A 14235-nucleotide genomic window follows, 5' to 3' on the forward strand; every position below is an offset into this window, starting at 1 on the left:
CTGGGCAGGAGTGACACTGGAGGGAACATGTATGGCAGCCGAAAGTTCCATGGAATTGCCAGTGCGTCCACGAACGCTGCTTGAGGATCCCTTGTCCGTGCTCTGTAGACCAGAACCTTGTGATTGTGTCCAGATGCCATCAGGTCCACATTTGGAAGGCCCCACTTGTCCACGAGGAGTTGAAACACTTCTGGATGGAGGCTCCACTCTCTGCCATGTAAAATGAGAAAGTCCGCTTCTCAGTTTAGGACCCCCGGAATGAACACCGTCGATATGGCTGACAGATGACGTTCCACCCACTGAACAATCCGTGATACTTCCCTCAATGCCATGTGGCTTTGAGTGCCGCCTTGATGATTGATGTACGCCACCGTGGTGGCGTTGTCCGACTGTACTTGAACAGGTCTGTTTCTGTATTAAATGAGGGCCAAGTTCAATGAGTTGAACACCGCCCGCAATTCCAGAATGTTTATCAGGAGGAGAGACGACTCCTTGGTCCACCAACCCTGAAGGGAATGTTGTTCCAACACAGAACCCCAACCTCTCATACTGGCATCAGTCATCAGAAGGACCCAGCTGGAGATCCAGAAGGGACGACCCCTGCTAAATCGTTGGTCCTGAAGCAACCAGCTCAGTGACAGATGGACCTCCGGAGACAAGGAGATCATTTGAGACCTGATCCGGTGAGGCAAGCCGTCCCACTTGGTAAGAATTAGCTTCTGCAGAGGGCCAGGAATGGAATTGAGCATACTCCACCATGTTGAAAGCAGACAACATGAGACCTAGCACTTGCATTGCCGAATGTATCGACACTTGCGGACAAGATAGGAAGCATCGAATCCTGTCCTGAAGCTTCAGGACTTTCTCCTGAGACAAAAACAACTGCTGGTTGCGAGTGTCCAACAACGCCCACAGGCAGGAGCAGATTGGGAACAAAAAGCATCCCTGGAAAAATATGTACTAGTGGCCCCACATGGGCAGCACCAGAGGTGTAAGGTCTAGCCATGGCAGCAGCACCCCCTCCACCCAAGACTTTCCAGATAGTGGGCATGTCCAGCATCAAGGGGGAAGATAAAAATAAATAAAATTAAATATTATGAGCACATTATATGATACACCTTCAGAATTTAGGAAACTATATCATTCTTTAGAAATATATATTTTCTTGCTTATTACACCAACCGTATCCCAATCACTATTCACTCAATCTTATATGTCAGCCAAGCAGGCAGACAGAGCATACACTAGATCATCTGCAATCACAGGCTAAGTGGCAAAGTCATTTTCATATATGCAAATTATTTTGTATCTTATTCATTATGTCTATAAAAAGGACCACATGTCCTCAAACAAAACAGGCCCCACAGGTGCGTCGGCCCACCGGGAATCTTCCCTGCAAGCCCTATGGCCAATCCGCCTCTGCCCACAGGTGCACCATGCTCCAAGCAGGGACCAGGGAAGATTTCTTCTAGTTGATGAGCCACCCGTGGGCTTGCAGAAACTGGATAGTCAGATGCAGATGGCGTAGGAGAGTTTCTGGGGAATTTGCCAGGATCAACAAGTCGTCCAGGTATGGTAGGATCCTGACCCCTTGACGGCGGAGCACAGCCGTCATGACCACCATAACCTTGGTGAAGACTTGCGGAGCCGTGGTCAAACCAAAGGGTAACGCCCAAAATTGGTAATGGAGGTTGCCAACCGCAAACGTCAGGTATTGCTGATGCGACATTGCAATGGGAATATGCAGGTAAGCATCCTGTATGTCCAGGGAGACCATATAATCCCCAGGTTCCAATGCCAGAACAATAGAGCGAAGAGTTTCCATACGAAACTTGGAGACCTTCACAAATTTATTCAAGGACTTGAGGTTGAGAATGGGCCGGGAAGACCCATTCGGTTTCGGGACTAGGAACAGCGGTGAATAGTACCCCTTGACTCTCTGAGCCAGAGGCACCTGTACTACCACTCCTGTGTCCAGTAGGGACTGTACCACCGAATGAAGAGTTTTTGCCTTTACCTGATCCGAAGGGATGTCTGTCAGGCAAAATCTATGAGGGGGGTGATTTTTGAAGGATACGGTGTAACCTCAAGTGACGACTTCCCGTACCCAAGCATCGGAAATGGTCTTCAACCATTCCTGGGTATACCCTAGGATTCGCCCCCCCACCCTGTGATCCCCCATGCGGCAGGCTTTTTAGTTTTGGAAGCAGGCTGACGGGTAGTCCAGGCCAGTTTGGGCTTATTTGGTTTGGAAGTGCGTACCTGTTTCGAGTACGCCTGACCCTTTGCTTACCCTGAAGGACAAAAGGGAGTACTCTTAGCCTTCGGCACCGAAGGGGCAGTACTAGGTAAACACGTTGTTTTAGCAGAAGCTAAGTCAGCCACTATCTTATTGAGGTCTTCTCCGAAAAGAATGTCTCCCTTAAACGGGAGTACCTCCAGGGTTTTCTTAGAAGACAGATCCACGGACCAGGACCGCAACCATAGAATCCGGCGAGCCAGTATGGACGTAGTAGAAACCTTGGCCGCCAGAATACCTGTATCCGAAGCCGCCTCCTTAATGTAATGACACGCTGTGACAATATACGACAAGCATTGTCTAGCATGATCAGAAGCGTTGGACGGCAACTCCGCCTCCAGCTCCTGAGCCCACGCTTCCACAGCGTCTGCAGCCCATGTTGCGGCAATGGTGGGCCTATGTGCAGCACCACTTAGAGTGTAAATTGCCTTTAAACAACCCTCCACACGCTTATCCGTCGGCTCTCTCAGGGACGTGACAATAGTTACGGGCAGAGCTGAGGATACCACCAGCTGCGCCACCTGCGAATCCACTGGCGGGTGTGATTCCCAATATTTACTTAGCTCCGCAGCGAGGGGGTAGCGAGCCGGCATCTTCTTGTGAGGCATGAATTTCTTTAAAAAGCTTTTTCCTGGGGCTGCAGCCCCCGTGTTGTATGCCTGCTTACTGCATGGCAGCAACTACAAAACTGAACTCCTGTGCACAAAGGTGGGGTTATAGAGGAGGCAGCGCTTGCATTCTGGGAAGAAGGTCAAAGCTTTGAGCCTGTTGGTGCATCGGATCAAGAGCCTACTCTACATCCCAATGTCATTCCCTGTGGAGCCCAGTGTACCCCGCAGCAGAAATACATATTCCACATTAGTCTGTACTGACAGAGGAGGGTGTAGTATAAGAGATTACTGTAGTGACTGAGCAATGAGAATATGTGACTTCTGTAATAAGTGTTTATTACTCACCTGTGCTGATATCTGTAGGGATCTCCTCCTCCTTACACTGCTGATCACCCCTCACATACGTCTCTTCTTCTCCCTTCATATCAGTCACATACGTCTCTTCTTCTCCCGCTATATCTTCTGCCTTCATATCAGTCACATACGTCTCTTCTTCTCCCTCTATATCTTCTTCCTTTATATCAGTCACATACGTCTCTTCTTCTCCCGCTATATCTTCTGCTTTTATATCAGTCACATACATCTCTTCTTCTCCCTCTATATCTTCTGCCTTTATATCAGTCACATACGTCTCTTCTTCTCCCGCTATATCTTCTGCCTTTATATCAGTCACATATGTCTCTTCTTCTCCCTCTATATCTTCTGCCTTTATATCAGTCACATACGTCTCTTCTTCTCCCGCTATATCTTCTGCCTTCATATCAGTCACATACGTCTCTTCTTCTCCCTCTATATCTTCTTCCTTTATATCAGTCACATACGTCTCTTCTTCTCCCTCTATATCTTCTGCCTTCATATCAGTCACATACGTCTCTTCTTCTCCCTCTGTATCTTCTGTTTTAATATTAGACAGACGTTCTACCTACAAATAATAAAAAAAAAAAACCACTATGACATTTGCATACAGTCAGATTAAACTGAGGTGAAACAGTATAATATCAGTGTATAAGACACACAGCTCCTCTACAGATCATATAGTGAGTCACTTTGGTATATTGGGGAGACCCTAAATCCCACCTACCTGATCCTCCTGTGGGATCCTGTGATTCTCCTCTGTACAGTCCTGGGAATACAGAGGACGGGGACATCTCTCTGGGGTATCTCTGTTACTGGGCCCATCTGTAGGAGACACACAGTGGGGTATATTTACTAAGGTCCCGATTTTGACCGAGATGCCATTTTTTCATCAAAGTGTCATCTCGGTAATTTACTAAGCAATAATCACGGCAGTGATGAGGGCATTCGTAATTTTTTGGAAGACCAACCAAAAAATAAGAATTTACTTACCGATAATTCTATTTCTCGTAGTCCGTAGTGGATGCTGGGACTCCGTCAGGACCATGGGGAATAGCGGCTCCGCAGGAGACAGGGCACAAAAGTAAAAGCTTTAGGATCAGGTGGTGTGCACGGGCTCCTCCCCCTATGACCCTCCTCCAAGCCTCAGTTAGGATACTGTGCCCGGACGAGCGTACACAATAAGGAAGGATCTTGAATCCCGGGTAAGACTCATACCAGCCACACCAATCACACTGTACAACCTGTGATCTGAACCCAGTTAACAGCATGATAACAGCGGAGCCTCTGAAAAGATGGCTCACAACAATAATAACCCGATTTTTTGTAACAATAACTATGTACAAGTATTGCAGACAATCCGCACTTGGGATGGGCGCCCAGCATCCACTACGGACTACGAGAAATAGAATTATCGGTAAGTAAATTCTTATTTTCTCTGACGTCCTAAGTGGATGCTGGGACTCCGTCAGGACCATGGGGATTATACCAAAGCTCCCAAACGGGCGGGAGAGTGCGGATGACTCTGCAGCACCGAATGAGAGAACTCCAGGTCCTCCTCAGCCAGGGTATCAAATTTGCAGAATTTTGCAAACGTGTTTGCCCCTGACCAAGTAGCAGCTCGGCAAAGTTGTAAAGCCGAGACCCCTCGGGCAGCCGCCCAAGATGAGCCCACCTTCCTTGTGGAATGGGCATTTACAGATTTTGGCTGTGGCAGGCCTGCCACAGAATGTGCAAGCTGAATTGTACTACAAATCCAACGAGCAATCGTCTGCTTAGAAGCAGAAACACACAATTTGTTGGGTGCATACAGGATAACAGCGAGTCAGTTTTCCTGACTCCAGCCGTCCTGGAACCATATATTTTCAGGGCCCCGACAACATCTAGCAACTTGGAGTCCTCCAAGTCACTAGTAGCCGCAGGTACCATAATAAGCTGGTTCAGGTGAAACGCTGACACCACCTTAGGGAGAAACTGGGGACGAGTCCGCAGTTCTGTCCTGTCCGAATGGAAAAACAGATATGGGCTTTTGTGAGACAAAGCCGCCAATTCTGACACTCGCCTGGCCGAGGCCAGGGCCAACAGCATGGTCACTTTCCATGTGAGATATTTAAAATCCACAGATTTGAGCGGTTCAAACCAATGTGATTTTAGGAATCCCAGAACTACATTGAGATCCCACGGTGCCACTGGAGGCACAAAAGGAGGCTGTATATGCAGTACTTCCTTGACAAACGTCTGGACTTCAGGAACTGAAGCCAATTCTTTCTGGAAGAAAATCGACAGGGCCGAAATTTGAACCTTAAATGGACCCCAATTTGAGGCCCATAGACACTCCTGTTTGCGGGAAATGCAGGAATCGACAGAGTTGAAAATCCTCCGTGGGGCCCTTCCTGGCCTCACACCACTCAACATATTTTCGCCAAATGCGGTGATAATGTTGTGCGGTCACCTCCTTCCTGGCTCTGACCAGGGTAGGGATGACCTTTTTCCGGAATGCCTTTTTCCCTTAGGATCCGGCGTTCAACCGCCATGCCGTCAAACGCAGCAGCGGTAAGTCTTGGAACAGACATGGTCCTTGCTGAAGCAAGTCCCTTCTTAGTATCTCTTGAAGTTCCGGGTACCAAGTCCTTCTTGGCCAATCCGGAGCCACGAGTATAGTTCTTACTCCTCTACGTCTTATAATTCTCAGTACCTTGGGTATGAGATGCAGAGGAGGGAACACATACACCGACTGGTACACCCACGGTGTTACCAGAACGTCCACAGCTATTGCCTGAGGGTCTCTTGACCTGGCGCAATACCTGTCCAGTTTTTTTGTTCAGACGGGACGCCATCATGTCCACCTTTGGTCTTTCCCAACGGTTCACAATCATGTGGAAGACTTCCAGATGAAGTCCCCACTCTCCCGGGTGGAGGTCGTCCACTCCCGGAATGAACACCGCTGACAGTGTTATCACATGATTTTTCGCCCAGCGAAGAATCCTTGCTGCCATTGCCCTCCTGCTTCTTATGCCGCCCTGTCTGTTTACGTGGGCAACTGCCGAGATGTTGTCCGACTGGATCAGCACAGGTTGACTTTGAAGCAGAGGTCTTCCTATGCTCAGAGCATTGTAAATTGCCCTTAGCTCCAGTATATTTATGTGGAGAGAAGTCTCCAGACTTGACCACACTCCCTGGAAATTTCTTCCCTGTGTGACTGCTTCCCAGCCTCTCAGGCTGGCATCCGTGGTCACCAGGACCCAGTCCTGAATGCCGAATCTGCGGCCCTCTAGTAGATGAGCACTCTGCAGCCACCACAGAAGAGACACCCTTGTACTTGGAGACAGGGTTATTCGCTGATGCATCTGAAGATGCGATCCGGACCATTCGTCCAGCAGATCCCACTGTGAAATCTGCCGAATGGAATCGCTTCGTAAGAAGCCACCATTTTTCCCAGGACCCTTGTGCAATGATGCACTGACACTTTTCCTGGTTTTAGGAGGTTCCTGACTAGCTCGGATAACTCCCTGGCTTTCTCCTCCGGGAGAAACACTTTTTTCTGGACTGTGTCCAGAATCATCCCTAGGAACAGCAGACGTGTCGTCGGGATCAGCTGCGATTTTGGAATATTTAGAAACCACCCGTGCTGTTGTAGCAGTACCCGAGATAGTGCTACTCCGACCTCCAACTGTTCCCTGGACTTTGCCCTTATCAGGAGATCGTCCAAGTAAGGGATAATTAAGACGCCTTTTCTTCGAAGAAGAATCATAATTTCGGCCATTACCTTGGTAAAGACCCGGGGTGCCGTGGACAATCCAAACGGCAGCGTCTGAAACCGATAGTGACAGTTCTGTACCACGAACCTGAGGTACCCTTGATGAGAAGGGCAAATTGGGACATGGAGGTAAGCATCCATGATGTCCAGAGACACCATATAGTCCCCTTCTTCCTGGTTCGCTATCACTGCTCTGAGTGACTCCATCTTGATCTGAACCCTTGTATGCAAGTGTTCAAAGATTTCAGATTTAGAATAGGTCTCACCGAGCCGTCCGGCTTCGGTACCACAAATAGTGTGGAATAATACCCCTTTCCCTGTTGTAGGAGGGGTACTTTGATTATCACCTGCTGGGAATATAGCTTGTGAATTGCTTCCAATACTGCCTCCCTGTCGGAGGGAGACGTTGGTAAAGCAGACTTCAGGAACCTGCGAGGGGGAGACGTCTCGAATTCCAATCTGTACCCCTGGGATACTACCTGTAGGATCCAGGGGTCCACTTGCAAGTGAGCCCACTGCGCGCTGAAACTCTTGAGACGACCCCCCACCGCACCTGAGTCCGCTTGTAAGGCCCCAGCGTCATGCTGAGGACTTGGCAGAAGCGGTGGAGGGCTTCTGTTCCTGGGAAGGGGCTGCCTGCTGCAGTCTTTTTCCCTTTCCTCTACCCCTGGGCAGATATGACTGGCCTTTTGCCCGCTTGCCCTTATGGGGACGAAAGGACTGAGGCTGAAAAGACGGTGTCTTTTTCTGCTGAGAGGTGACTTGGGGTAAACAAGGTGGATTTTCCAGCTGTTGCCGTGGCCACCAGGTCCGATGGACCGACCCCAAATAACTCCTCCCCTTTATACGGCCATACTTCCATGTGCCGTTTGGAATCCGCATCACCTGACCACTGTCGTGTCCATAAACATCTTCTGGCAGAAATGGACATCGCACTTACTCTTGATGCCAGAGTGCAAATATCCCTCTGTGCATCCCGCATATATAGAAATGCATCCTTTAAATGCTCTATAGTCAATAAAATACTGTCCCCGTCAAGGGTATCAATATTTTCAGTCAGGGAATCCGACCAAGCCACCCCAGCGCTGCGCATCCAGGCTGAGGCGATCGCTGGTCGCAGTATAACACCAGTATGTGTGTGTATACTTTTTAGGATATTTTCCAGCCTCCTATCAGCTGACTCCTTGAGGGCGGCCGTATCTGGAGACGGTAACGCCACTTGTTTTGATAAGCGTGTGAGTGCCTTATCCACCCAAGGGGGTGTTTCCCAACGCGCCCTAACTTCTGGCGGGAAAGGGTATAACGCCAATAATTTCTATCGGGGGAAACCCACGCATCATCACACACTTCATTTAATTTATCTGATTCAGGAAAAACTACATGTAGTTTTTTCACACCCCACATAATACCCTTTTTTGTGGTACTTGTAGTATCAGAAATATGTAACACCTCCTTCATTGCCCTTAACATGTAACGTGTGGCCGTAATGGAAAATACGTTTGTTCTTCACCGTCGACACTGGAGTCCGTGTCTGCGTCGACCGACTGAGGTAATGGGCGTTTTAAAGCCCCTGACGGTGTTTGAGACGCCTGGACAGGTACTAATTGGTTTGCCGGCTGTCTCATGTCGTCAACCAACCTTGCAGCGTGTTGACATTATCACGTAATTCCCTAAATAAGCCATCCATTCCGGTGTCGACTCCCTAGAGAGTGACATCACCATTACAGGCAATTGCTCCGCCTCCTCACCAACATCGTCCTCATACATGTCGACACACACGTACCGACACACAGCACACACACAGCACACACACAGGGAATGCTCTGATAGAGGACAGGACCCCACTAGCCCTTTGGGGAGACAGAGGGAGAGTTTGCCAGCACACACCAAAACGCTATAATTATACAGGGACAACCTTATATAATTGTTTTCCCTTATAGCATCTTAATATATAATAATATCGCCACACAAAATGCCCCCCCTCTCTGTTTTAACCCTGTTTCTGTAGATGCAGGGGAGAGCCTGGGAGCCTTCCTAGCAGCGGGGCTGTGTAGGAAAATGGCGCTGTGTGCTGAGGAGAATAGGCCCCGCCCCCTTTTCGGCGGGCTTCTTCTCCCGTTTTTCTGACAACCTGGCAGGGGTTAAATACATCCATATAGCCCCAGAGGCTATATGTGATGTATCTTTTGCCAGCATAGGTACTTTCATTGCTGCCCAGGGCGCCCCCCCCAGCGCCCTGCACCCTCAGTGACCGCGGTGTGAAGTGTGCTGAGAGCAATGGCGCACAGCTGCAGTGCTGTGCGCTACCTTAAGAAGACTGTGAAGTCTTCAGCCGCCGATTTCTGGACCTCTTCTCTCTTCAGCACCTGCAAGGGGTCGGCGGCGCGGCTCCGGTGACCATCCAGGCTGTACCTGTGATCGTCCCTCTGGAGCTAGTGTCCAGTAGCCTAAGAAGCCCATCCATCCTGCACGCAGGTGAGTTCACTTCTTCTGCCCTAAGTCCCGCGTTGCAGTGAGCCTGTTGCCAGCAGGACTCACTGAAAATAAAAAACCTAACAAAACTTTTACTCTAAGCAGCTCTTTAGGAGAGCCACCTAGATTGCACCCTTCTCGGCCGGGCACAAAAATCTAACTGAGGCTTGGAGGAGGGTCATAGGGGGAGGAGCCAGTGCACATCACCTGATCCTAAAGCTTTTACTTTTGTGCCCTGTCTCCTGCGGAGCCGCTATTCCCCATGGTCCTGACTGAGTCCCAGCATCCACTTAGGACGTCAGAGAAAATTACGAATGAATACACCATCGGTCAAAACGCGGCTGTTTAACTATGAATCTCGGTAATTTACTAAGAAGTGCAAAGCAAAAAAAAAAAAACACTGCCGTGAAAAATTACAACTCGTAAAAAAGTGCTAAAAAAAAAACAGACCTGCTTTTTTAATCCGTGATTGTATAGGCATGCAGGGATCCATGAGATCCGTGCATGTATATCAGTGGGAAGGGGTGGGAAAGTGGTTATTTTCTTTAAAAAAATTGCGTGGGGTCCCCCCTCCTAAGCATAACCAGCCTCGGGCTCTTTGAGCCGATCCTGGTTGCAGAAATATGGGGAAAAAATTGACAGGGGTTCCCCCATATTTAAGCAACCAGCATCGGGCTCTGCGCCTGGTCCTGGTTGCAAAAATACGGGGGACAAAAAGAGTAGGGGTCCCCCGTATTTTTAAAACCAGCACCGGGCTCCACTAGCTGGACAGATAATGCCACAGCCGGGGGTCACTTTTATATAGTGCCCTGCGGCCGTGTCATCAAATATCCAACTAGTCACCCCTGGCCGGGGTACCCTGGGGGAGTGGGGACCCCTTCAATCAAGGGGTGTCCCCCCCCCAGCCACCCAAGGGCCAGGGGTGAAGCCCGAGGCTGTCCCCCCCATCCAATTGGCTGCGGGTGGGGGGCTGATATCTTTACATTTTCACAAAAGGCTATTGTTTTTAGTAGCAGTACTACAAGGCCCAGCAAGCCTCCCCCGCATGCTGGTACTTGGAGAACCACAAGTACCAGCATGCGGCGGAAAAAACGGGCCCGCTGGTACCTGTAGTACTACTACTAAAAAAATACCCAAAAAAAGACAAGACACACACACACCTTGAAAGTAAAGTTTTATTACATACATCCACACAAACATACAAACATACTTACCTTATGTTCACACGAGGGTCGGTCCTCTTCTCCAGTAGAATCCAAGGGGTACCTGTTGAATAAATTCTACTCACCAGATCCAGGGTCCCAGGCTCCTCGGAGAATCCTTTTGTAATCCACGTACTTGATTAAAATAAAAAAAAACGGACACCCGAGCCACGCACTGAAAGGGGACCCATGTTTGCACATGGGCCCCCTTTCCCCGAATGCCAGAAACCCACTCTGACTGATGTCTAAGTGGGTTTCTTCAGCCAATCAGGGAGCGCCACGTTGTAGCACCCTCCTGATTGGCTGTGTGCTCCTGTACTGACTGACAGGCAGCACGCGGCAGTGTTACAATGTAGCACCTATGCGCTCCATTGTAACCAATGGTGGGAACTTTCTGCCCTGCGGTTGACCGAAAGTGACCTCACCGCTGAGCAGAAAGTTCCCACCATTGGTTACAATGGAGCTCATAGGCGCTACATTGTAACACTGCCGTGTGCCGCCTGTCACTCAGTACAGGAGCACACAGCCGATCAGGAGGGTGCTACAACGTGGCGCTCCCTGATTGGCTGAAGAAACCCACTTAGACATCAGTCAGAGTGGGTTTCTGGCATTCGGGGAAAGGGGGCCCATGTGCAAACATGGGTCCCCTTTCAGTGCGTGGCTCGGGTGTCCGTTTTTTTTTTAAATCAAGTACGTGGATTACAAATGGATTCTCCGAGGAGCCTGGGACCCTGGATCTGGTGAGTAGAATTTATTCAACAGGTACCCCATGGATTCTACTGGAGAAGAGGACCGACCCTCGTGTGAACATAAGGTAAGTATGTATGTATGTTTGTGTGAATGTATGTAATAAAACTTTACTTTCAAGGTGTGTGTGTGTATTATCTTTTTTTGGGTATTTTTTTAGTAGTAGTACTACAGGTACCAGCGGGCCCGTTTTTCCGCCGCATGCTGGTACTTGTGGTTCTCCAAGTACCAGCATGCGGGGGAGGCTTTCTGGGCCTTGTAGTACTGCTACTAAAAACAATATCTTTTCATTTTCACAAAAGGCTATCAGCCCCCCATCCGCAGCCAATTGGATGGGGGGGGGGGGGGGCAGCCTCGGGCTTCACCCCTGGCCTTTGGGTGGCTGGGGGGGGGGGCCCCTTGATTGAAGGGGTCCCCACTCCCCCAGGGTACCCCGGTCAGGGGTGACTAGTTGGATATTTGATGCCACGGCCTCAGGGCACTATATAAAAGTGACCCCCGGCTGTGGCATTATCTGTCCAGCTAGTGGAGCCCGGTGCTGGTTTTAAAAATACGGGGGACCCCTACTCTTTTTGTCCCCCGTATTTTTGGAACCAGGACCAGGCGCAGAACCCGATGCTGGTTGCTTAAATATGGGGGAACCCCTGTCAATTTTTTCACCATATTTCTGCAACCAGGATCGGCTCAAAGAGCCCGAGGCTGGTTATGCTTAGGAGGGGGGACCCCACGCAATTTTTTTTCACGTTTTACAGTGTTTATTTAAAAAAAAAAAAAATTAACCCCAGCACGGATCACACAGATCCGGCCGAGATTCATTTTGAAAAAGTCGGCAGTGTTTTGCTAATCACTGCCGTAAAAAACAGAAAAAAAAAAAAAAAAACGAACAACATCGACATCAGAAAACCCGAAAAGGCAAAATACGGGAGCTTAGTAAATTAGTCGTAATCAATTCAAAAAGTTGCAAATTTACACTGTCGATGTCATTCGTGATTGAACTTTGACCTTTTTCCCGAAAATTACGAATGTTAGTAAATATACCCCAGTGACTGAGTACAGTGTATATATCTGATTATCAGATGATGTGTGTATATAGGGGGCCCCATACCTGCTCTCCCCTGTACAATACATGACAGTCTCCTCTTATCCAGAGATGTGAGGGTCCGGTGATTCTCCATCATCACGTCCTTGTACAGACCCCTGTGTTCCTCTATATACTCCTCCTCCTGCATGGAGACATAGACAGTGACATCCTGACACCTTATAGGCACCTGACACACACAGTGATACAGTCATCACCCAGACACATCCCCTGGTGTTACTGTATAGTGTCCCATTCCCAGCAGTCACCTCTCCAGTCATCACCCAGACACATTCCCTGGTGTTACTGTATAATGTCCCATTCCCAGCAGTCACCTCTCCAGTCATCACCCAGACACATCCCCTGGTGTTACTGTATAATGTCCCATTCCCAGCAGTCACCTCTCCAGTCATCACCCATACACGTCCCCTGGTGTTACTGTATAGTGTCCCATTCCCAGCAGTCACCTCTCCAGTCATCACCCAGACACATCCCCTGGTGTTACTGTATAATGTCCCATTCCCAGCAGTCACCTCTCCAGTCATCACCCAGACACATCCCCCTGTGTTACTGTATAATGTCCCATTCCCGGCATTCACCTCTCCAGTCATCACCCAGACACGTCCCCCGGTGTTACTGTATAATGTCCCATTCCCAGCAGTCACCTCTCCAGTCATCACCCAGACACATCCCCCTGTGTTACTGTATAATGTCCCATTCCCAGCAGTCACATCTCCAGTCATCACCCAGACACATCCCCCTGTGTTACTGTATAATGTCCCATTCAATGCAGTCACCTCTCCAGTCATCACCCAGACACATCCCCCAGTGTTACTGTATAATGTCCCATTCCCAGCAGTTACCTCTCCAGTCATCACCCAGACACATCCCCTGGTGTTACTGTATAATGTCCCATTCCCAGCAGTCACCTCTCCAGTCACCACCCAGACACGTCCCCCAGTGTTACTGTATAATGCCCAATTCTCAGCAGTCACCTCTCCAGTCATCACCCAGACACATCCCCTGGTGTTACTGTATAATGTCCCATTCCCAGCAGTCACCTCTCCGGTCATCACCCAGACACATCCCCTGGTGTTACTGTATAATGCCCAATTCCCAGCAGTCACCTCTCCAGTCATCACCCAGACACTTCCCCTGGTGTTACTGTATAATGCCCCATTCCCAGCAGTCACCACCCAGATACGTCCCCCAGTGTTACTGTAGAATGTCCCATTCCCAGCAGTCACCTCTCCAGTCACCACCCAGACACGTCCCCCAGTGTTACTGTATAATGCCCAATTCCCAGCAGTCACCTCTCCAGTCATCACCCAGACACATCCCCTGGTGTTACTGTATAATGTCCCATTCCCAGCAGTCACCTCTCCAGTCATCACCCAGACACGTCCCCCAGTGTTACTGTATAATGTCCCATTCCCAGCAGTCACCTCTCCAGTCACCACCCAGACACGTCCCCCAGTGTTACTGTATAATGCCCAATTCCCAGCAGTCACCTCTCCAGTCATCACCCAGACACGTCCCCCAGTGTTACTGTATAATGCCCAATTCCCAGCAGTCACCTCTCCAGTCATCACCCAGACACATCCCCTGGTGTTACTGTATAATGTCCCATTCCCAGCAGTCACCTCTCCAGTCACCACCCAGACACGTCTCCCAGTGTTACTGTATAATGCCCAATTCCCAGCAGTCACCTCTCC

General features: G+C 49.4%; 1 protein-coding gene across 2 annotated transcripts in view; it reads right to left on the minus strand.

Annotated features, from left to right (window-relative positions):
- LOC134993038 (zinc finger protein 345-like) overlaps positions 1-14235 on the minus strand; it is a 65346-nt gene that overhangs the window by 15240 nt on the left and 35871 nt on the right. For both annotated transcript variants that reach the window (XM_063950832.1, XM_063950831.1), the window contains exons 3-5: positions 12548-12665; positions 3988-4089; positions 3256-3828 (exon numbers count right to left, since the gene is read on the minus strand). In XM_063950832.1, coding sequence (XP_063806902.1) covers positions 3256-3828; positions 3988-4089; positions 12548-12620 — 748 coding nt within the window. In that variant the 5' untranslated portion in view covers positions 12621-12665. The remainder of the gene's footprint in view (positions 1-3255; positions 3829-3987; positions 4090-12547; positions 12666-14235) is intronic.

This window comes from Pseudophryne corroboree, unplaced genomic scaffold (assembly GCF_028390025.1).
Source record: "Pseudophryne corroboree isolate aPseCor3 unplaced genomic scaffold, aPseCor3.hap2 scaffold_1234, whole genome shotgun sequence".
In the NCBI taxonomy this organism is placed as follows: domain Eukaryota; kingdom Metazoa; phylum Chordata; class Amphibia; order Anura; family Myobatrachidae; genus Pseudophryne; species Pseudophryne corroboree.